The sequence below is a fragment of the Aotus nancymaae genome, unplaced genomic scaffold (assembly GCF_030222135.1).
Source record: "Aotus nancymaae isolate 86718 unplaced genomic scaffold, 86718_ANA_hifiasm-v0.15.2.pri h1tg000077l, whole genome shotgun sequence".
In the NCBI taxonomy this organism is placed as follows: domain Eukaryota; kingdom Metazoa; phylum Chordata; class Mammalia; order Primates; family Aotidae; genus Aotus; species Aotus nancymaae.
In genome coordinates this window covers 19030427-19057882 of record NW_026988492.1, presented here as the reverse complement: position 1 = coordinate 19057882, position 27456 = coordinate 19030427, and the positions used below count along the sequence as shown (strand labels likewise).

Below are 27456 nucleotides of genomic sequence, written 5' to 3'. Positions count from 1 at the left end.
TCTCTCTTAGAGAGGATAAAAAGAGGGTAACTTACAGTTTTTACTGTGCAGATGACACCAGAATCTGTATTTTGATTCCTGTTTTCTCTTCCAAACTTGAGTTAGAAATGTCACCAGATGCTTCTGCTCATTTTCTCTTCAAATACATTGTCTAACAGTGGTGGCCACATGTTTGACTCTTCCCGTTTCCCACAGCCACTCAGAACAGAGTGAGTTCACCTCACTTGCAAATGGTACATGAATTTGGTCCCATAGAGAACAACGGGGGTACAATGGCATTACAATAATGAATAAAGTAAATAAAAAATGAATCTCATGAAACATTCAAAGCCAGGAAACAGGCCAGGTGCGGTGGCTCATGCCTAGAATCTCAGCACTTTGAAAGGCCGAGGCAGGCGGATCACTTGAGGTCAGTTTGAGACCAACCTGGCCAACATGTGAAACCCCATCTGTATTAAAAATACAAAAATTAGCTGGGCATGGTGGCGGGTACCTGTAATTCCAGTTACTTGGGAGGCTGAGGTATGAAAATCACTTAAACCTGGTAGGTGGAGGTTGCAGTAAGCCAAGATTGCACCGTTGCACTCTGGCCTGGGTGACAGAGTGAGACTCCATCTCAAAAAAAAAACCAAAAAACAAAAAACAGAAAACAAAACAAATCGAACAAACAAACAAAACAAAGCCAGAAGTATCACTGCAGTGGTATGATCATGGCTCACTGCAGCCTTGCCCTTCTGGGCTCAATTAATCCTTCTGTCTCAGCTACCTGAGTAGCTGCGACTACAGGCATGCAATACCAGACCCAGTTATTTTTTCATTTTTGGTAGAGATGGGGGTCTCACTTTACTGCCCCAGCTGGTCTTGAATGCCTGGTCTCAGGTGCTCCTCCTGCCATAGCCTCCCAAAATGCTGGGATTATAGGTATGAGCCACTGTGCCTGCCAGGCCATGACTTAGATGGAATAGTATGCTCTTGTTTCTTTTTAAAGATGGGGTTTCGCCATGATGGCCAGGCTGGTCTTGAACTCCTGACCTCAGGTGATCCACCCACCTCAGCCTTCCAAAGTGCTAGCATTACAGACATGAGCCACCGCGCCCGGCCGAATAGTATGCTCTTATCACAGAAATGCATTTTACACAGCGTTCTCAATTCTAACCCAGTATCAGGAAAAGCACAGTCCCTCAAATCTTCTTTGTGAGCTTTTCTGTGAGAGAAGAAGGGACAAGATCACGTTTACAGACATCACAACCTGTGAGACAGATGAAAAAACAAGAGGGCAAGAGAGACGACAAAGCCACACTGGCCTGCTTATTAGTCCTTGGGAGTGAACCTGTCCACTTGTGAGGCACAGGCAGTGGCATGAATCTGACCCAAACAAGATGAATGTGCTCTGCCCCGGAAAGCAGAGGGATGGTGGTGGGCAGAGTGCGATGGTCCCTCTTCTCTCACACACTTAGAAGATTATACTCAACTGATGGTTTAATCAAATTCAAACGTGGTGTGCCTCACAGGGAAAATAGACGCTATGGCCCAGCTGTGGATAAATTCACTGACATCACCGACTGACAATAAATGGACCCCTTATAAGATTTTTTTTTTTTTTTGAGACAGAGTCTCACACTGTCACCTGGAGTTGGAGTGCAATGGCACAATCTCGGTTCACTGCAACCTCCACTTCTCGGGTTCAAGCAATTCTCCTGCCTCAGCCTCCTGAGTAGCTGGGATTACAGGTGCCCGCCATCATGCCCAGATAATTTTTTAAATATTTTTAGTAGAGATAGGGTTTCACTATGTTGGCCAGGCTTGTCTCAAACTCTTGACCTAGTGATCCGCCTGCCTTAGCCTCTCAAAGTGCTGTGATTACAGGCGAAAGCCACCGCGCCTGGCCAGATTTTTTTTTTTTTTTTTGAGATGCAGTCTTACTCTGTCGCCCAGACTGGAGTGTAGTGGTACAGTCCTGGATTACTGCAACCTCCCCTCCCCAAGTTTAAGCGATTCTCCTGCCTCAGCCTCCTGAGTAGTTGGGCTTACAGGCGTGTCCCACCATGCCCAACTAATTTTTTTTTTTTGTATTTTTAAATGAGATGGGGTTTCACTATGTTGGCCAGGTTGGTCTCAAACGCCTGACCTCAAATGATCAATCCACCTCAGTCTCCCAAAGTGCTGGGATTGATTACAGACGTGAGCCATTAGATTTTAGTAGGTGGCCCCAAACTAACTGTTGTTTCTCTTTTTAATTATCAAACATGTCAAAATAACAAAAGAGTAAATTTCAAATGTTTCACCAAAAAAAATGTTAGGTAAGAGAGGTGGTGGATGGGTTAACGTGCTTGATTTAATCAATTCACCTTGTACACATACATCAAATCACATTGTACCCCATAAATGTATACAAGAATGCGTCCATCAAAAATAATAAAAACTGAAAAAACATTAAACATACCTTGGAATCCTGATACTATTTGGACGATATCTTCATACACCATTAGAGTGGCAGAACGTTCTGGAAGCAGACCAAGGCTCAGAGAAGAAAATACTGCAGGAAAAAGAAATGCATAGAAGGGAATTCTGATATTTACATCTAAGTGCTCACTCTAATTTTTGGGATACTTTGCAGTTTTTGTATCTTCTGATTTCGAATCAATTAATAAGATTAATTTTTAGTTAGATTAGAAAAGACCTTCAAAATGCTACATATGTATTGCAAAATCTCATATAACAATTACCTACCCTACAATGGTCAACTTTTTTCATTTGTTGGAAGTTTTCAGTGAAGTAACTGAGCCTGTTCACATTAGGAGTATATTAAAGTTATCATGTATATACTACATGAATGTAGACTAAGTAATGTTAGATGTTAACATTAAGAATGGTTTTAAAGGCCGGGCATGGTGGTTCACGCCTGTATTTCCAGCACTTTGGGAGGCTGAGGAAGGTGGATCATGAGGTCAGGAGATCGAGATCATCCTGGATAACATGGTGAAACCCCGTCTCTACTGAAAATACAAAAAGTTAGCCAGGTGTGGTGGCAGGTGCCTGCAATCCCAGCTACTCGGGAGGCTGAGGCAGGAGAATCGCTTAAACCTGGGGGATGGAGTTTGAAGTGAGCTGAGATCATGCCACTGCACTCCAGCCTGGGCGACAGAGCGAGACTAGGTTAATGTGTACCTCATGGTAAAAGAATATTCCTTCAACCCTGGGAACTAACAACATGATAGAAATTGTGCTTTTCATTTCTATTTTTTTTTTTGAGACAGGGTCTTACTCTGTCACCTAGGCTGGAGTGCAGCAGCACAGTTATGGCTCACTGCAGCCTCGACCTCCCAGGCTCAAGTGACCCTCCTGCCTCAACTTCTCAAATAGGGGACTATGGGTGTGCACCACCACACCCAGCTAATTTTTAAAATTTTTTGTAGAGACAGGATCTCCCTATGTTGCCCAGGTTACTCTAAAACTCCTGGGCTCAAGCGATCCTCCCACCTTTGCCTCCCAAAGTGCTGGGATTATAGGTGTGAGCCACTGCACCTAGCCTAGTTGTGCTATTTTTAAACTCTTGCTTAAGTACTTGGATTTCTAAAAAATTTTAAAAACTCCACAAATTTCTGGGTAAAACATGAATTTAGGAGAAAAACAAATAAATGCATTATAGAATAATCATCATCACTCACATTACTGACATTTTACTAACAGGCCAAACATTATTCTAAGTGCTTTAATTTCAGTAATTTATTTAAGCCTCAAAACCACTCTGTGAAGTAGGCATTAGTATTATTATTATTTTTGAGACGCAGTTTCACTTTTGTTGCCCAGGCTGGAGTGTAGTGGCGTGGTCTTGGTCACTGCAACCTCCACCTCCCAGGTTCAAGCGATTTGCCTGCCTCAGCCTCCTGAATAGCTGGGACTACAGGCACCCGCCACCACGCCCAGCTAATTTTTAAAAAAGTATTTTTAGTAGAGATGGGGTTTCACCACGTTGGCCAGGCTGGTTTCAAACTCTGACTACAAGTGATCCATCTTCCTCAGCCTCCCAAAGTGCTAGGATTACAGGCGCAAGCCAACGTGCCTAGCCCCTGAAGTAGGCATTATTAACACACCCATTTCACAGGTAAGGAAACAGCGTTATAGATGAGGAAGTAACTCGCCCAATATCCCACAGCTAATAAACGCCTGGGCTAGGATTTGAACTCTGAGTTCTCAACCACTATGAGACATAGAAAACTTGGCGTAGAGAGGTAAACGACATTCTGGGAAAACATCAGGATCTAGAAGATAAGTGCGAACAAGATCAATCACACAGTGCTGGCTCTTTTTTTTTTGAGACAGAGTTTCACTCTTGTCGCCCAGGCTGCAGTGCAGTGGCACGATCTCAGCACACTACAGCCTCTGCCTCCCAGGTTCAAGTGATTCTCCTGCCTCAGCCTCCTCAGTTGCTGGGATTACAGGCATGCACCACCAAGCCTGGCTAACTGTGTATTTTTAGTAGAGATGGGGTTTTGCCATGTTGGCTAGGCTGGTCCTGAACTCCTGGCCTCAAGTGATCCGCCTGCCTTGGCCTCCCAAAGTGCTGGAATTACAGGCGTGAGCCACCGCACCCGGTCAAGCAGGGCTGGCCAGTGAGTTGGCCGTGGATGTGACCTCTTTTCACGCATCCTCCACACAGTCAATTTATTTAGCTGTCACCACATACAAGGCTCATATCTAGATCCTGGGTGGAACAGATCAGTGTTAGAAGCAGCCTGTGCCTTCAAGACTTATGCACTGCAAGGAGGCTAGACTTGTAATAAATAGCTGTACGACAAGTGGAATGGGACAGGTGCCAGGAGGACAAGAATAGCACCTTGGTGCTGCAGAAACAGCCTGGCAGTTCCTCAAATATTAAACATTGAGTGACCCCAGGACCCAGCAATTCCACTCCTAGGTATAAACCCAAGAGAACCAAAAGCCTACATTCATACGGAAACTCACACATCGATGTCTGCAGCAGCATTATCTGTAACAGCCGAAAAGTGGAAACAACACAGATACATGTCTATGAGCTGCTGAATGGATAACGTGTAGTACTGTCCATAGGAGGGATTATTACTCATCCGTGGAAGGGAAGGTGCTACTGACACGTGCTACAACATGTATGAATCTTGGAAACATCAGGCTAAGTGAAAGATGCCAGACACAAAAAGCCACGCGTTCCAAGATTCCAGTTATACGGGATGTGCAGAAAAGGAAATCTAGAGAGACAGAGCGTAGATTCGTGGTTGCCAGGGGCTGGGAGGTGTGAGAAACAGTGCGTCGGTGCTAATGGGTACAGGGTTTTGGGGGTGAGGAAATATTCTGCAATTAGTCACTGTTGGGAGGAACCCTAACTTAGGTAAATCCTGCATGATCACTTCGAAGGTAAACTATTATCAGCGACCCTTTCACCTAAGGGCACATGGCACCTCCTGGAGAGGAGGAAAGGGCAGGGATGTCCTAGCAGATCTGCTGGTAGAAAGCAGTGCACCTCAAAACCCGGGCCAGGGTTACAGGCCACGTCCTCCTAAGTGAGGATGCCTGGGCCTTCCCACTCCATTCCAGAGCTCCCACAGAGACCGCCGAGGGGTGTCTGTGGGAGCTCTGGAATGGAGTGGGAAGGCATTTACAAGGCCCTGACCACCTCTGAGCTGACCGGTGTGGGGGGCTTGGAGCTCTGAAATCACCTGTGGTCATCCCCGAGAGGTGCGTGACCATCGCAGTGTGTTTTGAAAATGTTTCTCACCTAAAATATTTGGTACTTTCTTATACAAGGCAGTTGCTCTGGCAAACTGTTTCTCAAACCTTATTTCCTAAAGGAGAAAAAAAGGATTCCTTGTTTTCCTTTTTCAGGCTCTTTCTTCGAATTCTAACACACATGATTTCTTGTAAGAAGCCTGGCACTGGCAGGGGCTTCCCAGGGCAGAGGGCAGGGACTAGGACTGCAATCAACCCAGTGCCCAGGCGGGTGGAGGTAGCAGAGACGGAGACCTGCAGGCAGATGCTGCTTTCTCCCGTCACAGAGGGGAGGCTGACTCATGCCTGGAGGCGCTCTTCACACCACGTGCATATATATATTTTGATACCTAGAGGGAAAGGAACATCTCATTCTACCCAGGAGAGGCAGGAAGATTTCTTGAGGCTGAAAACAGTCCAGCTGGGCTTTATGGGATAAAAGATAAGTTTCCCGGCCAGGTACAGTGGTTCACACCTGTAATCCCAGCACTTGGGGAGGTCAAAGCAGGCAGATCACCTGCGGTCAGAGGTTAGAGACCAGCCTGGCCAATATGGTGAAACCTGTCTCTATTATAAAGACAAAAATTAGCCAGGTGTGGTGGCGAGCACCTATAGTCCCAGCTACTTGGGATGCTGAGGCAGGAGAATCACTTGAACCTGGGAGGCGGAGGTTGTAGTGAGCTGACATCATGCCACTGCACTCCAGCCTGGGTGACACAGCAAAACTCCATCTCAAAGCAAAAAAAAAAAAAAAAAAAAAAAAAAAAAAAAAGGCAAGTTTGCCAAGAGAACAATGCAGATGAACACAGACAGGGTATCAATGCCAGACTCCAGAGAATGACACATTGCCCAGGTGGCAGACTATGACATACAGAAGGAAGAGGTGACTGGGGAGGAGGCTCTTTGTCACGTTTACTTCCTCCTGAGGCCACCAAAGAATTTTACACAGGGACATATTTTAATACATGAACTGCACACTTATATTTTAATACATGAATGCTCAGTCATACGGTGGGTGGTCTGAGGGGTAGAACAACCCGCTGGAGGCTGCTGCCACAGTCTTGGACCATCGCTAAGGACCTGGGCCAGGGCAATGGCTGCAGACAGCAATAATTAACAGGTTGAATGGGCCGGGCCGGTGACTCACACCTGTAATCCCAGCACTTTAAGAGGCCAAGGTGGGCAGATCACGAGGTCGAGATTGAGACCATCCTGGCCAACATGGTGAAACCCGATCTTTACTAAAAATACAAAAATTAGCTGGGCGTGGTGGTGTGCACCTGTAGACCCAGCTACTTCGGAGACTGAGGCAGGACAATCACTTGAACCTGGGAGGCAGAGGTTGCAGTGAGCCAAGATCACACCCCTGCACTCCAGCCTGGTGACAGAGCGAGACTCCATCTCAAAAAAAGATGTAGACTGATGACAGCATTTAGTGGACAGATTGCCTGTCTCATATGGCTCAGTTTACTCTTACCTGCCTCCACAGATGGAGGGTGTTTTCCTTATGCTGGGTTCCTCCCTCTCCTCCCTTCCTTGAAAGGGAAAAAACCTCAACACGTCCTCCAGGAACTATTGTTAAGGATGAAAAAGGAAATCCATCCCCAGATCTCATAAGAACGCTCATGAAAACACAAGCAGCGTGCTGCACACGTGTGGAAAAGAAAGCAGTTTTTAGTTTCAAATTTTCAACGTATTTTAGAAGAGGCTCCCAGCTCTTCCCTCTTCCTTGCCCAGTTATCTGAAATACCAGAAGTGTGAGCCTTCACCTCCAAAAATATGCACAAAAGCAAATTGACCCTGCTTTTCACAATAGGCTAAATTTTATTGTCTAAATTGTGGTGATGTTTCCTGTTAAGTTCTAGTTAAGAGTATAACAGGGTTTGGATGTGCGTCCCTGCCCAAATCGCACATCAGAACTGTAATCCCCAGTGTTGGGGGTGGGGCCTGATGGGAGGTGATGAGATCATGGGGGCAGTTTCTCATGAATGGTTTAGCATCATATCCTGGTGCTGTTCTTGTGATAGCGAGTGAGTGTTCGTGAGATCTGGTTGTTTAAAAGTGGGTAGCACCTCTCTCTCTTCTTCCTGCTCTGGCCATATGAGACGTCTTGACTCTCCCTTTGCCTTCTGTCGTGATTGGAAGCTTTCTGAGGTCTCCGCAGAAGCAGAAGACGCCATGCCTCCTGTTTCTACTCCTGAACCGTGGTCCAGTTACATTAAATTACCCAGTCTCAGGAAATCTTTATAGCAATGTGAGAATGGACTAATACAGAGTATGCTTATTATATTGAAAAGGCAAGCACAGAAAAATTATCCAAGACATGAGAAGATTCTTATAAATTATTTAGACTAATTAACTTGATTTCAGAAACAAACACAAGCTCTGAAAGTGCTGATGGGTCGACATGTGTGGGGCCAGCCAGGGGTGGGCAGGCCTGAGACCCAGGTAGGTGTCTTCACGCCTTGTCCAAAATTCAATTAAACTTCATTATTCCCATGACTTGACTCATTTAAAAATACAGATTATCAGCCAGGTGCAGTGGCTCACACTTGCAATCCCAGCACTTTGGAAGGCTGAGGCAAGTGGATCCCCTGAGGTCAGGAGTTCGAGACCAGCCTGGCCAACATGGTAAAATCCTGTCTCCACTAAAAATACAAGATTAGCCGGGCGTGGTGGCATGCTCCTGTAATCCCAGCTACTCAGGAGGCTGAGGCAGGAAAATTGCTTGAACCTGGGAGGCGGAGAGTGCAGTGAGCCGAGATTACACCACTGCACTCTAGCCTGGGCAACAGAATGAGACTCTGTCTCAAAAAAAAAAATAAATAAATAAACAGATATTGGGGAAATGGTTTTTCCCAAATGATCATGTTAAGAGAGTCAAAGTGAGTGTGATAGAAGTGCAGCAGACGCTCATTATTCACCAATCCTGTATAAACCTCTCTACTTGCTAAAACTTATTTGTAACCCCCAAATCTATTCAGGGCCACGCTCTTCACCTTTTAAGCATTCTGTTGGTGATTCTGCTATATATTTATTTGTTTTTAGAGACCACATCTCACTGCCACCCAGCTGGAGTGCAGTGGCGCCATCCAGCTCACTGCAGCCTCCACCTCCTGGGTTCCAGCTCCTCTAGCCTCAGTCTCCAGAGTCACTGGGATTACAGGCGCGATTCCACCATTTCAAATGACCCCCAGCGTAGTGCTGTCTGATGTTCCTAAGCAGGAGGAGGTCGTGACTGTGCCTTATAAAGAAAATATGTGTTTTTGATCAGCTTTGTTCGGGCAGGAGTTATGGTGCTATGGGCTGTGAGTTCAATGTTAATGAATCAACAATCTATATATATTAAATAAGATCTCTCTCTTTTATTTTTAGACGGAGTCTCGTTCTGTCACCCAGGTTGGAGCACAGTTGCATAATCTCAGCTCACCACAACCTCCACTTCCCGGGTTCAAGTGATTCTCCTGCCTCAGCCTCCCAAGTAGCTGGGATTACAGGCATGTGCCACCACATCCAGCTAATTTTTGTATTTTTAGTAGAGACAGGGTTTCTCCATGTTGATCAGGCTGGTCTCAAACTCCTGACTTCAGGTGATCCGCCCGTCTTGGCCTCCCAAAGTGCTGGGATTGCAGCTGTGAGCCACCAGGCCCAGCCTAAGATTTCTTTAGACAAAGACACATATAAAACAAAGATATGTACTCCTGATCGGTTCATGAAAATGCTGGGAGCAGAGGCTTGCAGGAATCCAGCCCTGCACTTCCCTCGTAGCAGTGGTTCAGTATCTGCTCACTGAATGTTTGAGGTGACTATGGACTGTAACTACTGTGAATAATGGGAAGTGACGGATGGACTTGGTGCAGCTGTTCTCCTGAAACAGGCAGAGACAGCCTAAATGTCCCTGGGTTATCGCCAGTGACCTCTCAGCGTGGACGATTGGAGGGTCAAATGCTTACTCTGTTTGAATTTATTTTATTATTTTTTGAGAAGTGTCTTGCTCTGTTGCCCAGGCTGGAGTGCACTGGCGCCATCTCAGCTCACTGCAGCCTCGACTCCAATGTTCCCTGGGATGTAACCGAGTAAAGACCACCTGTCTTGTTGTGCGGGCCTTCCCGGGGTCCTATCTCAGGCCCACTGTTCTCCACTCTCTGCTGGAGCTCATAGTGAACACTGCTGACGAGCCAAACTAAACCTCTAGCCCATCTCTCTCTTGAACCCCAAGTTCATTTCAAACTAAAGGGGCAATAGGCTCACTTGGTATCCCAGAGGCAATTTCAACTAAATATACCCTAAACCTAGCTTATTACCAATGACCCCCATACCTGTTCCTCTCCTCCCATTTCCCCAAGCTCTGTCTATGTTTGCCTAAGCCTGGAGCTTGGGGAGAGGGAGTCACAGAGGGAGGGAGGAAGGGAGGGAAGGAAGGAAGGAACGTCTTTAACTCACGCCATCAGTGCAAGCAACTTTAGGGAAACATGGCATGGCCGGTTCCCCAGCTCCACAGCTTGTTCCTGCAGGGGCCATCTGCTTTGTCACCAGCCAGAAAACCCGAGGTCCAACTCACATTCCTTCTATGTCATTCTTTCCCTTCCCTCTCTCTTGTCCATTCTCCAAAACCTGCTAAACATCTCTCGGGTTTATGCCCTTTTCTTAAAAACATTCCTAAATGATCTCCATTGTATCTATATCAAATCTACTTTAATAGCTCACAAAGCAGTGGCCTCAAACTTTGATAAATATTTTTATTCACAGTATCTGGTGGAAAGGGAGTGGGGTTTGCTCGTTAAAATGCAAATTCCCCTCCCCATATTGAATGGTGGAGTTCTGGAATCTGTATGTTTTTATTTATTTTATTTCACTTTATTCTTGAAGCAAGGTCTTGTTCTGTTGCCCAGGCTGGAGTGCAGTGGTGTGATCACGGCTCACTGCAGTCTCGAACTCCCAGACTCAGGCAATCCTCCCAACTCAGCCTCCTGACTAGCCGGGACTATGGGTGCACACTATGATGCCTGGCTCATTTTAAAATTTTTTGTAGAGATGCAGTCTCACTATACTGCCCAGGCTGGTTTCAGACTCCTGGCCTTATGCGATCCTCCCACCTGGCCAAATGCCCTCTGTGTTAGAGAAAGATGAGGAAGGCCTTACCAGGTAACCGGATTGGCTTCCACGGGGCGGAGTTTGGCACGTAGGCATGCTTCGAGGCAGTGACGATCAACTGACTGCCCAGCTTATACTGGAACTTGATAAAGGCAACACCATCAGTCCCCGAGGCGCCAGAGGCGATGGAGGCGTGGTTGATGAAGATCTCAATGAGCGCGTCTGCTATGGGCTGGTGGGTGCTGGCGTCGCTGACATGCACCTTCAGCGTCACCTCTGGAGGTAGAGAAAGCACAAAGAACAGCTGCTATCAGTGGAAAATGTTCACAGCCACTCTGCTAGGACTGTGATGGGAAGGGGAAGGAGGGCTATGCTAAGGACATCTAGGTGGACACTCAAAATACACAGTTTCTTCCAGGGACGTTTTCTTCTTAGAGATCTCTTTTCACTTAACACAATTTCCCATTTTCAAAACCACAGCCCGTCCCAAACCACTTTCTTCTTTATTTCTTCCTGCTCCCACCAACAAATGATCAAGAGAAAAATGCTATACTTTAAGACATTGGGTAACCAACACAATACTCTGTGTGTGTGTGTGTGTGTGTATGTTTTGAAACAGGGTCTCACTGTTGCACAGGCTGGAGTACAGGAGTGTGATCATGGATCACTGCAGCCTCAACCTCCTGGGCTCAACTGATCCTCCCGCCGCAGCCTCCTGAGTAGCTGGGTGTGTGCCACCATGCTGGAATAATTTTTGCAGAGACAGGGTTTTGCCATGTTGCCTAGGCTGGTTTCAAACTCCAGGGGCTCAAGCGATCTGCCTCCCTCAGCCTCCCAAAGTGCTGAGGTTATAGGTGTGCCCCACCGTGCCTGGACAGCAATACTCTTTCAATGGTGTTTGGGCTGCCACAGTAGGGACACAGTGGGCTGTGCCATTGGCAGCCATATCCTTCTCTAGTCCTGGCAAACGTGGGCAGAAGTCACCCGGGATGTGCACTGGTAATCACAAAGGCGAGACTGAAAAGACGTGAAAACTACTGTTAAAAGGGAGGATCCAAACAGTAGAACAAGAGAAGATCAGAAAAAGGAAAAAAGAAAGCAAACGTTTGCGAAGACAGATGAAGTCAAGTTAGGAATGCTGGAAAAGCAGATCATGAATGTGGGAAACAGACTGTTAAAAATTGCTAAAAAATTAAAATAGAATGGCTAATTTACATAACTCAGGGAAGGGATAGTTATTGAACTTCTCTGTGCCTAGAATTGTAACTGCACAGCTACAGTGAAGGAGAAGACGTGTGAGTAAACGGGAAAGCACCACGGCTGAGGGGGAACAGCATGTGTGGAGGCTCAGAGGCAGGAGGGCGCCATGCTTGCTGGAGAAACAGTGGCAGGTTCTGAAAGCTGAAAGGAGAGCGGGAGAGGGGTGGGAGCTGGAGAGGCACGTGAGGCCAGATGAGGCAATAAAGAATTATTCTTTATTCTAAAGGCAATGGGAAGTCACAAAGGTTTCAAAAGGGGAGTGGAAATCAAATTTGTTATAGAAACATGTGGCTCTGGTTGAAGAATGGGCTGAGGAAGAGGTAGGGTGGAGAATAAGCATTCAATTAAGAGGACTCTGTAATAACCCTGGACTGCGATGGTGGTGGACCAGACTCCAGCAGAACAATCACATCAAGGGTGCTGATTCCAGAACCACATGGGGAGTAATTCAGAAATACAACCTGCTCCCATTAACCCTATTTGCTTAGGGAGGAAGGGAGCAGCTGGTGCCCGGAGATGTACGTCCACCTGACCACTTGCAGGCACCATTCGCCATGCTTTCTAAGCTGCCTTTGATCTGAAAGACTTGGGATAGGAAGGTGGGGCAAGGACTAGCAGAGAATGAGGAGGTGGCCAAAGAGGTTCGTGTTCATAGAACCTTCTGGAGTGGGGCTCAATGGAGTGCCCATTAATGAGCCCGCTGCAGACTGGCTGGGTAGAGAGCAGCCTGAGAGTGAGGATGAGGAAGGAGTGTTGGGTCAGCCTTGCAAGTATTGCCCAGTGGCACACGCTCTGGAGTTCTGCCATTCTCACTGGAGGCTTGAATTTTAGCTCCACCATGTGCGAACCATGTGGCCATGTGCGTTTTATTTATCTTCTCTAGGCCTCAGTTTCCCCACTGTAAACTGGGAACGATAAACATGCATAGTTCAACATATAGGCAGAAACACTGTAATGTCCGGCAGAGAACGCACCAACACAAGCTACTGCAATTGTGTCATCCAACCATGATGCTTGCAAACATTCCAACATGTGCTTGGGGATACCAGGTTTGGGGTTCAGAAAGGAGTTAAAAAGGAGAAATACGGCCAGGCACGGTGGCTCATGCCTGTAATCCCAGCACTTTGGGAGGCCAAGGTAGGCAGATCACCTGAGATCGGGAGTTCGAGACCAGCCTGACAAACATGGAGAAACCATCTCTACTAAAAATACAAAAATTAGCCAGGAGTGGTGGCACATGCCTGTAATCCCAGCTACCCAGGAGACTGAGGCAGGAGAATTGCTTGAACCTGTGAGGCGGAGGTTAAGTGAGCCAAGATCATGCCATTGCACTCCAGCCTGGGCAAGAAGAGTGAAACACCATCTCAAAAAAAAAAAAAAAAAGAAAAGAAAAGAAAAGAGAAAATACATAATACAAAAGAGACAGGTAAGACAACCTCTCAGAAAGTATTAATACCTTTTTTCTAGATGGAGTTTCACTCTTGTCACCCAGGCTGGAATGCAATGGCGTGATCTTGGCTCACTTAACCTCCGCCTCACAGGTTCAAGCAATTCTCCTGCCTCAGTCTCCTGGGTAGCTGGGATTACAGGTGCCCACCATCATGCCCGGCTAATTTTTTGTGCTTTTAGTAGAGACGGGGTTTCACCATGTTGGCCAGGCTGCTCTTGAACTCCTGACGTCAGGTGATCCACCCGTCTCAGCCTCCCAAAGTGCTAGGATTACAGGTGTGAGCCACTGCACCTAGCCTATTAATACCTTTATATCCAGAGTTCTATCCTACCCTGGGGCAAACACATTGAGAAACATTTTGGTTTGAGAATCTCCATGTTGGTAACTTGCCAACTAGCTGTCTCATGATACTAAAGCAGTCTTTTCAATACTGCAAATTTTAGTTAGTCAATCATTTTTCACCCATTTTTTCACACGGTGATTTAATACATTTCTTGAGTACATAACCACAGACAAGAGCTAAAGAATCCCAGCCCTAGTTAAAGCATCCTCCTGCCTTTGAAGAGCTTTGAGCTATAAGTGTGTGCCAAATAAATCTTTTAAAATGTTTTAGAAGGAACAAACAAATGCTACAGAAACAAACCTTGGCTACTTTGTACTATAGGAGAAAACTAATACCCAAAAAGGGACAAATCAGCCTCATGAAAATCAAGGAGATGATATTATAAAACACATTTAGTCAACTCACCCCAGTCTCATCAGTGCTACCTTAATGTGGACTTGCAGGATGTATATGACACACACGTATATTTTCTTATTTGACATGAGTCCTCTGTGTCCCCAAGTAGTATACTATTTTTTAAAAAGTTTTAATTTATTTATTTCCATGTGTTTTGGGGAACAGGTGGTGTTTGCTTACATAAGTAAGTTCTTCAGTGGTGATCTGTGAGATTTTGGTGCACCCATCACCTGAGCAGTGTATACTGAACCCAATGGGTAGCCTTTTATCCCTCATGCCCCTCCCACCCTTTTCCCTGAGCCCCTAAAGTCCACTGTGTCATTCTTACGCCTTTGCATCCTCACGGCTCAGCTCCCACTCACAAGTGAGAAGATACGATGTTTACTTTTCCATTCTTGAGTTGCTTCACTTAGAATAATGGTCTCCAGTTCCACCCAGGTTGCTGCGAATGTAATTATTTCATTCATTTTATGGCTGCTTAGTATTTCATAGTATTTATATACCACATTTTCTTTATTCACTCATTGACAGGCATTTGGGCTGGCTCCATACTTTCTGCAATTGCAAATTGTGCTGCTATAAACATGGGTGTGCAAGCATCTTTTTCACCTAATAACTTCTTTTCCTCTGGGTAGACACCAGTAGTGGGATTGCTGGATAAAATGGTAGGGTTTTTTTTTCCATAGGTCTTTTTCCCATAGAAGAATAGGTGGTATTTGGTTATATGAGTAAGTCCTTTAGTGGTGATTTGTGAGATTCTGGTGCGCCCATCACCTGAGCAGTATACACTGAACCCAATGTATAGTCTTTACCCAAATATATATAAATTATAACATAAATTAATTCATGGTGCATTAATAACCAAATAGCAAAAACCCTACACTAATGATTTATGCAATTTTATGAAAATGCAACATTTACTAATAATTGGGATTACAAGGTCTTCACTGTTTGCTAAGAAGGCAAAAACTGCTGAGATTTGAGGGAAAAAAAAGATTTATGAATAAACAGAGAAAGTGGGAGATTTAATCAATGCCCTAGATTCTACCACTTGAATTTCTTCTAATATGGGAAGCATAGTTTAAGTTCTACAATTACACACTTTGAAAGAGATTGTTTAGTTCTTTGCTGGGTATGGTAAGAGAGGACAAAATGTCAGTATGATTCGGTAATTCTCACAGCCCACAGGGCATCACTGTTACAGAATAACACTGAGAATGAGACTCTCCATTCAACAGCAAACAAAACTATCCCTAACTCAATGACAACCAGGGCAGCCATCATCTGACTACGGGAGGCATTAGTTACTACATGACTCTCGTTTCTAGGAAGACCCCATCAATGGCCCCAGACCTAAATATGCCCTAAGATACACTGTAGTTCTTTGCTGCTCAGTGAGTGCTGAGGACCCTGCTGAGTTGGTCCCCTGAAGACTGCACTAAACCCAGACTGGGACATCATCCTCTGACTTCTTACCCTGCACATCTCTGTCACCAAAGCCTACTCATTTTGACTGCAAACTCTGAATTTCAAAGCAGGCCTTTCTTTTGCACCCTCGGAAACACAGTCCTACTTCCAGGCCTTCACCATCCATCACCCACACTACTGCTCAGCCTCTTTACGAAAACGGTCACCCTCTTCAGACCTGAGCCCTGAGATCCCACTGAGGCCAGAGGGAGCTATCCAATACACTCAGCTGACCTCTCTCTGTCTCCCTCAAACCCTCTGATGCACTCCCACTGTTACCTGTGGCAAGGGTGGCAACTTCAGCCCGGCCCTCAGGCCAAATGTGGCCTGCTGCCTGCTTTTGTATATAGTCCATGAAAGTTACCTGGAATTTAAATTTCAGTGTCCAGAAATGAAATTGTATTAGAACACAGCCACGCCCCATCATTTGCATACGGTCTATGGGATGGTTTTGCATTACAACAGCAGACTTTAGAGGCTGCCATGGAGATCATAAGGCCTGAAAAGCCTGAACTCTGTACTTTTGGGCCTTTAGTGAAAAAGGTCCGGTGGCTCATGCCTGTAATCCCAGCACTTTGGGAGGCTGAGGCGGGCAGATCATGGGGTCAGGAGTTCGAGACCAACCTGGCCAACATAGGGAAACCCAGTCTCTGCTAAAAATACAAAAATTAGCCAGGTATGGTGGTGCGTGCCTGTAGTCCCAGCTACTCGATAGGATGAGGCAGGAGAATCACTTGAACCCGGGAGACGGAGGTTGCAGTGAGGCCAGACAGTGCCATTGCACTCCAGCCTGGATGACGGAGTGAGACTTCAACTCAAACAAACAAACAATACAAACAAGGCCGCCACACTCAAGGGACAGGATCCAACCCAGAAGCCTCCTGTCCTGCAACAGCCGACCCACCTGACCCCACACCCTGCCCTCGGCTCCTCCTTCCCGTTCCTTTCTGCTGCAGCTCCTCCCCTTCGAAGGCAACGCTTTTCTACACTTTCCTTCCAATGTTGCTAATTCCACTTTTTCCTTTAAAAGACCTTAGTAAGGTGGATTCAAGAAAGTGCTCCAGCCGGACTCAGCAACCCTACATGCCCTGGAGGCTCTCCAGACACATGGACTCTGTTTCTTGTCCATTTCCATTTCTGTCTATTTCACCTCGGACCAACTGTGGGGGTGTATGACGCGGACCAGACCCTGACCTTCAGGAGCTTTAGTTGTAGAGATTAAAAATATACTGAAGTGTCATTCTGAACTGGGAGAAGTGCCCCAAGGAAACCTGGGTGACACAAGGCAGAACGGGGAACCTACTTTCAACTGGGTGGGTCAGGGAAGGCCTTCTTGAGGAGATGTCATTTAAGCTTAGGCCGGGAGGAGACACAGGGACCAACCACGCAAAGGGGCATCCTGAGATGAGAACGACCAGGTTGTTTACCACTGAATTAAAACCTGCATGGAGAGAGCTTGGTGCAGGGGCCCTCGTGCCTGAAGATGAGGGGTCTGGGACACCCATGTACCACTGTTTTGTTTTGAGTCATAGCTCACTGCAGCCTTGACCTCCCAGGCTCAAGTGATCCTCCCACCTCAGCATCCCAAGTAGCTGGGACCACAAGCATGCACCACTACATCAAGCTAATTTTTGTATTTTTGTAGAGATAGGATTTTGCCATGTTGCCCGGGCTGGTCTCAAACCCCTGGCTCAAGAGATTCTCTTGCCTCAACCTCCCAAAGTGATGGGATTATAGGTATGAGCCATGGCATCTGGCCATACCACCATTTTAGAGTGTCTGGTGTGGCCCACGTGTCCCTCAAGAGTAGGGGCTCATTTTTAAAAAATTCGATTTATAACCTTAAGGCCTAGTTGGTACCTAGAGCCAGCAGGTAGTCAATGAAAGTTTGCAAAAGGAATGCTGGGGTGAAACTAACCATCTCCTACCACCACCCTCTCTGCATAGGGGTCACTAGCCACATGTGAGCATATACACTGGTTTACATTAATTAAAATTAAATTAATTTGAAAATCAAGCTCCTTGGTAACACTAGGCTCATTGTAAGTGCTCAATAGCCATGACTGGCAATCGGCTCCTGCATGGGAGAGTGCAGACTGGACATTTCTTTTTTTTTTTTTTTTTTTGAGATGGGATCTCGCTCTGTTGCCTAGGCTGGAGTACAATGGCACGATCTTGGCTCACTGCAACCTCTACCTCCCAGGTTCAAGCCATTCTCCTGCCTCAGCCTCCTGAGTAGCTGGGATTATAGGGGCACGCCACCACGCCTGGCTCATTTTTGTATTTTTTTTTTTTTTAGTAGAGATGGGGTTTTGCTATGTTGGTCAGGCTACTCTCAAACTCCTGACCTCGTGATCCGCCCACCTCAACCTCCCAAAGTGCTGAGATTACAGGTGTGAGCCACCTCATCCAGCCCAGACCAGACATTTCTATCACTGCACTTTCTAGAATGACTTTCTATCACAGAATTGGACAATTCTGATCTTCAAAATCCATGGTATCCAAATGGATCAATGAACTCCCAAGGAAAATCTATCAGAGCGTGATTCTGAAGTAATGTCTCAGCAGCCCGAGTGGATCAGACCTTCACTCAAGTCATTCAGAGGCTGAAAAGGCCCTTTGTGATCACTTCCCACCTCTCCTCCCCAGCTATATCACCTCCTGGCCCTCACCTGCTACACTTGCCCCATTCAGAGATGTAGGGCTGTTGGCCCCACAGGTTCATGCGGTGTCCTTTATGCTATGCTGAGGTGCAGGATCCAAGAAGTAAAGAGGCAGGAACTGAAGAACTGGGGAAGAGCATCCAGACTCGGGGGCCACACTACCTATGAGAAAGGACAGGTGTGGCCCCGAATGTCCAGAAGCATCTGTATTTATTAGGTACAAGCAGGGGGAAGGGTCGTGAGTGAGGTCATCATCTATCGGCTTAGTGACAGGGTATACATAATCACAAGTCACAAGCGAGGGGGCCACCCCATTATGTCACCTGGGCAGAGAGGTGGGCCGTGCTGTGTGCAGTAGTAGAGGGTCCACCCCCATTAGGTCTCTGAGACAAGGAGGTGGGCTGTGTGCAACAGGTGTCATGCGCAAACTTCTTATCTGGGGGCTGAAGACTTCAAAGCATTTCTAATAGAAGGATACTGTAAGCCAATGCAGAGGGAGCTGACAGACTTATGCTCTTCTCTTAAGATATTTATGGGAGGATGATTTGAGCTAGCACAGAAGTGAGAAGAGACTGACAGGGTATACAGCCGCCATGACTGGTCACACCAGAGGGTTTCTTCTCCCTCGGTTATTTCCAGGATCTCAGGCCTGAGGTCTACTTTCCACAGGAACTGGATACGAGGTACTGCAACTCCTTTATCAGGAGGAGAGGCTCTTGCTCCAAGTCTGCCATATAGCGTATGCCTTTTCAGGCAGGGACGCCACCGCCTGGGTCTTTGGTTCTTGTCCTGGTCTGGCTGTTTTCCCACGTACTGCTTCTGTTCTGTGACTGCTCTAGGCATTCCTCCTACTACAACTACTATGTGGTTATATGGAAGGATTATATAAATCAGCACTAAATGTGTCAGTACAGCTCCGACTACATCCATTATGTGATTATATAGAAAGATTATATGGAACTAAGTATGATTATATATATAAGCGAGATATAGTAAGCAGTAAGTTATTATATGACTATATAGAAAGATTATATGCGACTAAGTATGATTATATATATAAGCTAGATATAAGTAAGCAGTGAGTTATACTTCAGGCAGTAATTGTGCCTGGGGTCTGCAAAGTTCTCCTTCCTCGGTGCCCATGGGGGGTGTTACCCCCAAGGGACTTGCAGGGAGACCAGGTGTGGTGAACATGCTCTGTACCGACTGTGCCCTGGCTGGGGTGGTCTCCCACAGACGACCATCTGTGCAGCTCAGACCCACACCTCCCTGTCTTGGCTTCAGTACCATCTCCTTGATGAGGCTTCCTAGAACTGACGACTCTTTTTTAAAAATTTTCAACATGGAAATTCTAGAATGCATATATTTTTGTTTAGCCTGCTATAACAAAATCCCATAAACTGGGAAGCTGATAGATAAACAACAGAAATTTATTTCTCAAGCTCAGGTAGCTGGTTAGTCCAAGACTAGGGTAGATTCGGTATCTGGTGAACGCTCACCTTCTGGCTTATACATGGTGCCTTCTCCCTGCATCCTCACATGGCGGAAGGGATGAGGGGGCTCTCTGGGATCTCTTAAGCACACGAATCCCATGCTTCAGCGGTCCACCCCCATGACCTAATCACCTCCCAAAAGGCCCCATTCCTCATACTTTCACCTTGGGGGCTAAGATTTCAATATGTGAACTTGAGGGGAAAACGACCACAGAAACACAGAAGTAGAAAGAACAGCACAAGGAGCCTCTCCCAAATCTGCACTGCTAAGTTTACAATAGGGTCATCTTTCCACCATCCTTCTTTCATATATCGCTCCCTCCATTCCCACTTCTTTGCTGGAACATTTTGAAGTACATACTTTACATCATATTAAGTTATGTCATTTCCCTGTAAATTTTTTTTTCTTTTTTGAGGCAGGGTCTGGCTCTGTTGCCCAGGCTGGAGTGCAGTGGCATGATCTTGACTCACTGCAACTTCCCCTACCCGGGCTCAAGTGATCCTCCCACCTCAGCCTTCCAAGTAGGTGGGATTACAGGAACATGCCACCACGGCAGGCTAATTTTTTGCGTTTTTAGTAGAGAGGTGGGGTTTGCCACATTGTCCAGGCTGGTCTTGAACTCCTGGACTCAAGCAATCTGCCCGCCTCATCCTCCCAACATGCTGGGATTAGGGTGAGCCACTACACCCAACCACCATAAATATCCCACTTAAAACAGATAAGGATTTTTTTTAATTACCACCAAAACACAATGATCATGCCTAACTAAAGTAACAATCTCCTTATATCATCTAATACTCAGCACAGATTCAATTTTTTTGACTTTCTAAAAATATTTTTAAAATAATTCTTCCTATTCTGTCTAAAACATCAATCCCAACCCCACCCCAAACTTCTGTTCTCCTGCTCCGCATTCGCTTTTCATGAATGACACTGACCGATTATAACACGCTTATAACTTACATGTTTATTGAGCACTGAACTCTACCAGATGGGAACTTCGAGTGATTTTGTGTTTTTCTTCTTCATTTATGCATCCGAAGGATATAGAATAGAGTCTGGCACATAGTAGGTACCTAATGTAGATGCTGAATTAATCTCTAAAACGAACAGGCATTTCTGGGTATCTTCTGATCCAGGACTTAGTATTCCTGGTGTTTTATTGTTGTTCCATTTATTTCTTATTAACTGTAAGGTCTGTTCTTGCCTAAACGAAGAAACTGAGGCCAGCACGAAAAAATCCAATGCAAAGGAATTTATTCAGGCTCCTGGGTGAGGTTCTGCGATCCGACAGGAGAGGCCGGAGAAGTTGCACAGACTCCTCTCAGACGTGGGGTTTTATAGGGAGTGAAACAGCTCGATTGGTTGTGGGAGAGCAGGACTGCTATTGGGCAAGTTACGAGCCTTGACCTAGGACTTGGCTTGTTGTTGGTTGAAATTACTCGGCTGCTATTGGTTGCTAAGACTCAGCTGCTATTGGTTGTTAAGACTCGGCTACTATTGGTCAATAGGGCTTGACCGCTATTGGTTAACAAGAGGCTATGATTACAGCACCTTGTTTGCATACTGGGCTCTTTAAGGAAAGGTCAAGCTGTGCGAGCATGGGAGAAGGGGCGGGGGCTTGTGCGTCCGAGCTCCTGACGAGGCAACTGGCCTTAACTACTTAAAAAATAGATACTATAAAAATTCATTTGAAAAATATTAATCAATCCAAGTAACTAACTGTAATTAATCAGAACATAATTAATGACCAGCCCATTATATGCTTAGCATGATACAAGGTACTGCAGGGAGATTTAAAAAGAAGAAAAAAAGACATGGCTCCTGATTTAAGCAGTTTACAGTTATGTGGGGAGCAAAGACCAACCCAAGTGCCAGAAAGCAAAAGGAATGAAACTGGCTAGAACTTTGTAAAAAAATATATAGAGCAAAGATGAGGTTAATGTGATCTGGAGTTTCCACGCAAAAACAGAATCAAAGACACAAACCAGATCTGAATGCATTCACAGAGGTGGGGGAATCAAGGAAAGATTTAAGGCAGGGTACGGTGTGACACTGATGCTATGAAACGGCCGTGACTATCTGGGTGCTCACTGTGTGCAAACTGGCCCCGATTGTGGTTTACGGAGGTCAGTGGGGAATGCTTCTTGGAAGGTGCTGGAAGGGTGGGTACCATGGGCAGATGAGTCTTTGTGGCATCTTCTGAAATAGACTTCCTCCCTTTGAGGAATTCCAGATGCTCATTTTCCCAGCCTCCCCTGTAGCTAAGAAGGAGGAAGTGGCTCTGCTAAGCTGTGGCTCTGCTCATTCTGGTTGGCAGAATTTGATGTGGAAGCCAGCAACATGAAGAAGCCGGGCTTTTTCTGACCAAAGGGGCCACAGAGGAGGCATCTGGTTGGGGACAGCAGGGGTGCTCCCGGAAGAGTCACACCACATGGCTGAGACACTGTTCTGGCTGTGAGCCTTGTCTTCACAGAAGTTCTGTGAGCTACCCAAAAGCTGTAATAAGTGTCTTTTCTCATTAAACCAGCTAGATGGGCTGTGCTGCTTGCCCTGCTTGGGTTCTGTGCTATTCCGGCATGATACTATCTATCTAGGGACCATCTCTTTGAAACTGCACCCCATGGCTCTGCTTCCAGCCTGCACCGTCCTTCTCAGTAGCTCCACTTCTGCCTGCCTGCCCAAGGTGGGTGGACCCCGGGAGTGTGTGCTGACACCTTTTTTTGCTACACACTCTCATCCATGAATTTATTTCACCATCAGGAATTCAGCCATCGCCTCTAGCGCATTCTCCAATTTTTATCAGCCAGTTGCAGAGCCAAGAAGGAAGACATTAGGGCTCAGGAATTCTTCCCCTACCACGATTCAGAGCTCCGCGGCTCTTGGCAAACACGAAGAGTGTGGCTCTGTGAGCACAAACTGGTCCATTTTAAGTAGTACAAAGAGCATCTGCTTTGTGGGTAGAAAACTAAACATCGTCTTTTAGTCCAGCATTATCTTTTAGTCATTTCCTTTCTGACTGCCACAGATTTAGAACTAAATGCAACAAGCCTGTTTCAAATTGTTGGCTTGGGAGGAGGCGCTTCTAAATAGTGAGTTAAGAGCAAACAAGAGGAAGGAATTAGGGTGCATAATTTACAGGCACATGGAAGCATCCCCCAGCCAGTATTTGACAAAACTGCGGGCACACACTGAGAGACCACGTGAAAGCATGCTGTGTTCCCCGCCCTCGCTCCAGGCGGAGTTTCGCTCTTGTTGCCCAGGCTGGAGGGCAATGGTGCGATCTCGGCTCACCGCAACCTCTGCCTCCAGGTTCAAACAATTCTCCTGCTTCAGCCTCCCGAATAGCTGGGATTACAGGCATGCACCAATGCGCCCGGCTAATTTTGTATTTTTAGTAGACATGGGGTTTCTCCATGTTGGTCAGGTTGGTCTCAAACTCCCGACCTCAGGTGATCCTCCTGCCTCGGTCTCCCAAAGTGTTAGGATTACAGGCGTGAGTCACCGCGCCCGGCTGCATGCCTTGTTTTTAATCCCCACTTCGTCAAATAATAGTGTATACCTCTCGTTATTTTTCTGTAAACGGGATGCATTTATAACTTCACCTCCAGACTCCAAAACGTGGACTATTCCAGAACATAAAGTCTTTTGTAGTTTTCGCTGGGACCAGAGCCGGGAGTACAACTTTCACCTGCTTTCTGCACATCATTTCTCACACCCATGCTAACAAACTCTGGCTCGGTCTTAAAAGGCAAAGTGAAGTTTGTGGGCTCCATTTTTAAAATGTGTTTGGTTGGTTGGTTTGTTTCCGTGAAGTTTTTGGCTTCCTCCAACTGCTTTTCATTCCCTTTTCTATTTCCTCAAATTGGCCTTTGTTCTGGGATTTTCATTTCTTCTTTCCTTTTGGTTTTTAGAGCTGTTGGTTTCCACAGCAACCCACCCTAGTCATGGGGAACCCAGCATTTTATGGGTTGGCCACTGGGACTGAGGAGAAGAACAGCCCATTCCCACCGGGCAGGCCATGCAAAGGCTCTCACCCCAAGTCGCCTGGGGCTGCTGTGGCTGATTGAGCCAGGGAGGCCAGCTGAAAAGGAGTCACTCTCCTTAGCACCGTAATCACCTACATTTAACCCCAATTTAGGGGAGTTACAATGGCGTTTCACTTCTTAAATAAAACACAGAAAATTGCTTGATCACTTAAAAACATTCTCCAAATAAGAGGTTATTTTTAAAATGTGACCTGACCTTTGCTCTACGAGGTTTTGCCCAGCATTACTTGGTCCTAGAATTTTACAATATCAGCATGTACAGTGAGTCTCCATGTCTTTATAAAGCATGTTCCAGGATACCTAATGTGTGAAGGGGCGGCTTTCTATTTATATTTCTTTTATAAACATAAGAGGTTTTACTTTGTAATCTGATGAAATGAGGATGTACTCTGTTACGCTAGAGTTTCTGTGTAATTTTTTCCAGACTCTCATAGTGCACATGTGCCTTGTACTGTTTTATTTTATTTTATTATTATTTTTTGAGATGGAGTCTCGCTCTGTCACGCAGGCTGGAGTGCTGAGGTATGACCTCGGCTCACTGTAAACTCTGCCTCCTGGGTTCAAGTAATTCTTCTGCCTCAGCCTCCTAAGTAGCCGGGACTACAGGCACGCACTACCACGCCCAGCTCATTTTTGGTAGTTTCAATAGAGACGGGGTTTCACCATATTGGCCAGGCTGGTCTCGAACTCCTGACCTTGTATCTGCCCACCTCGGCCTCTCAAAGCACTGGGACTAGAGGCATGAGCCACTGCTCCCAGCTTCTGTTTTATTTTCTACCTGAAATTTAGCCAATCATGTCCTCCAAGCAAATTATATTTATATATTTTTAAAGACTGGTATAATCTATATGTTATGTAACATATATTATTTAATATATATCTCATAATATATTATAATATAGCATATACTATATTAATATATTATCTCAATAAAAATCTGTAACATCTTGTACATCCCAGGACTCCCTTATCTCTAGATGCACTAAAGCATTTGGCAATCCTGATGTGTGTTTAATTCTGAGAACGACATTCAGTTGGATGTTTTTCTGCAAAGACCAAGACTTCTGTCACCCAGAAGAGAAAGGACCATGCACACACACTTCAGAGAGGCGAATCACTGGGCACTAGAAACTCCCCTGGCTCTCCGGGTCCCCTCTCCACGTGGGCACTTTCACTCTTGATTGTACCAAGAGGTGCCCTGAACCTCTCTACGGATCTGCGGCTCCAACGTCTGATACAGAATTCCCACCTACGTGGGGTTCATTTTTTGAAACATGTTCCTTAAATTTCAGTGGAAGATTACAGTCTCTAGACATCTTTTGAACAGCCTCATAGGAGATACATGGAAGAGGTAAGTGTGCTGGAACTTAGAGTGCTATTGTGTGCCTTTCTGTGTTCTACCATCTCAGGCAACTGACACATGCTACACCTCATGAAAAGGCAACCACATGGTAGCCTCGATAGCTACAGCTTCAGTTTCAAATAGGAGGAGAAGAGACCACAGCAGAGTGCTATTTACATGGGTGGGTCCTACCGGCTGCCTATCCTCTAAAGGGCATCTGTTTAGAGCTTCCTTCCTTCTTGCCTTCCTTCCGCCTTCCTTCCTTCTTAGAGACTGCCTGCCTGCCTGCCTGCCTGCCTGCCTGCCTGCCTGCCTGCCTGCCTGCCTTCCTTCCTTCCTTCCTTCCTTCCTTCCAGCTGGAATACAGAGACATGATCTTGGCTCACTGCAACCTCCACCTCCCGTGTTCAAGCAATTCTCCCTACCTCAGCTTCCCCAGTAGCTGGGATTACAGCACCCACCAACATGCCCAGTTAATTTTTTTATTTTTAGTAGAGACGTGGTTTTGCCATGTTGTCCAGGCTGGCTCAAACTTCTGACCTCCAGCGATCCATCCACCTCGGCCTCCCCAAATGCTAGGATTACAGGCATGAGCCACCATGCCCGGCCGCCATCACAGTATTGATAGAACTTGCACATAACATACTCTTTCTCACCCCAATCCCTGCATCTCTCTAGCCCTCTAAAGCATAAACTTTTGTCTTGGAAGCACTACCAGGATACCTCTGGGCAAACAATCAGTGGGTTTCTACCCCATCCCCTAAGAAATCTGTATGAGGATCAAATTAATGATCATCCCATTAATAATACTTAACAACCACCAACAGCACCATGTTGCCAAGATTGTTGAAATATACAGTAACAAACATTCACAGAAGCACAGCAATTACAGAGATCATGTTATATACATATAGACATACACTTATTTTCTCAAGTGAGTGTATGAGAAATTCAAATTTCTCATTTTTTCAAGTGACGGGACATCCTGTCCTCATTTTAAACACTCTGTAATGAAAATTGAAAATGTAATACTCAAATACCAACAATCTCCTACAGCTTTGTGGCTAAGAATCCTGCGACCCTAATAAGTTAAACAGCAGAAGTTCATTCTCTATTACTGGACCTGGTATAAAATGAGGTCTTCTAGGGCTGGTTCCATATGTATATAATGCAAGAAGAGCAACAATAAAATAGCTATGTTCCTGCAACTAATCAAGGGGTTATTTAGGTGAATATCCCAGGATAATTTGAAAACTATTGCTGGACTTACCTCTCTAACTGTACAACTTACACATAAAATCAAGTGTTCACAAGCAAAATTAATGACAGAATGTTCCTACAATCTCATCTAAAAAAGTTATCTCATGAGATATACATGCAATAGCAAACTAAACTGACATAATCCCAATCTTCTTTTTTTTTTTTTCTTTTTTTGAGATGGAATTTCACTCTTGTCACCCAGGCTAGAGTGCAATGGCATAATCTTGGCTCTCTGCAACCTGCAACCTCTGCCTCCCAGGTTTAAGCGATTCTCCTGTCTCAGCCTCCTGAGTAACTGGGATTACAGGTGCCCACCACCATGCCCAGCTAATTTTGCATTTTTAGTAGAGATGGGTTTTCACCATGTTGGCCAGGCTGGTCTCGAACTCCTGACCTTAGGTGATCTGCCCGCCTCGGCCTCCCAGAGTGTTGGGATTACAGGTGTGAGCCACTGTGCCTGGCCATGAATTAACCAATCTTCTTGATGTGGTATCAGAAATACTTAGATGTAGCTTTAAATGACTATATGAAAATAGAATTACTGTACTCATCTGGAGAAGCTTCTCTAAAATATTCAAACAATTTAAAATAAAAGAATGTAACCGTTCAAAAGAAATAAGAATTGAAGCACCAAAACGATGCTACATATGTCTCCAAAAAACAAAAGCAAAAGGCGTGGTTCCAACTTTTAAGAACTTTTCCATAAAAACCAATGCATATCCATAAAGCGAATACCCTCACTTTTCTCAGATATGGTAAAGTATCTGGTGACTATAACATGGAAACATAAATACGGTAAATGTGTTTCCTGAGCTTCGTACAATACCCTGCTCTACTGAACAAGAAAATGATGGTGATGCAACACTGTGGTGATCAGAGGACCCACAAGTATTTCT

General features: G+C 45.6%; 1 protein-coding gene across 2 annotated transcripts in view; it reads right to left on the bottom strand.

The window, feature by feature from the left end:
• Positions 1-27456, bottom strand: part of FAM171A1 (family with sequence similarity 171 member A1) — a 152048-nt gene that overhangs the window by 52812 nt on the left and 71780 nt on the right. For both annotated transcript variants that reach the window (XM_064368407.1, XM_064368408.1), the window contains 2 exons: positions 10885-11112; positions 2444-2536 (listed from right to left, as the gene is read on the bottom strand). In XM_064368407.1, the coding sequence (XP_064224477.1) occupies positions 2444-2536; positions 10885-11112 (321 nt within the window). The remainder of the gene's footprint in view (positions 1-2443; positions 2537-10884; positions 11113-27456) is intronic.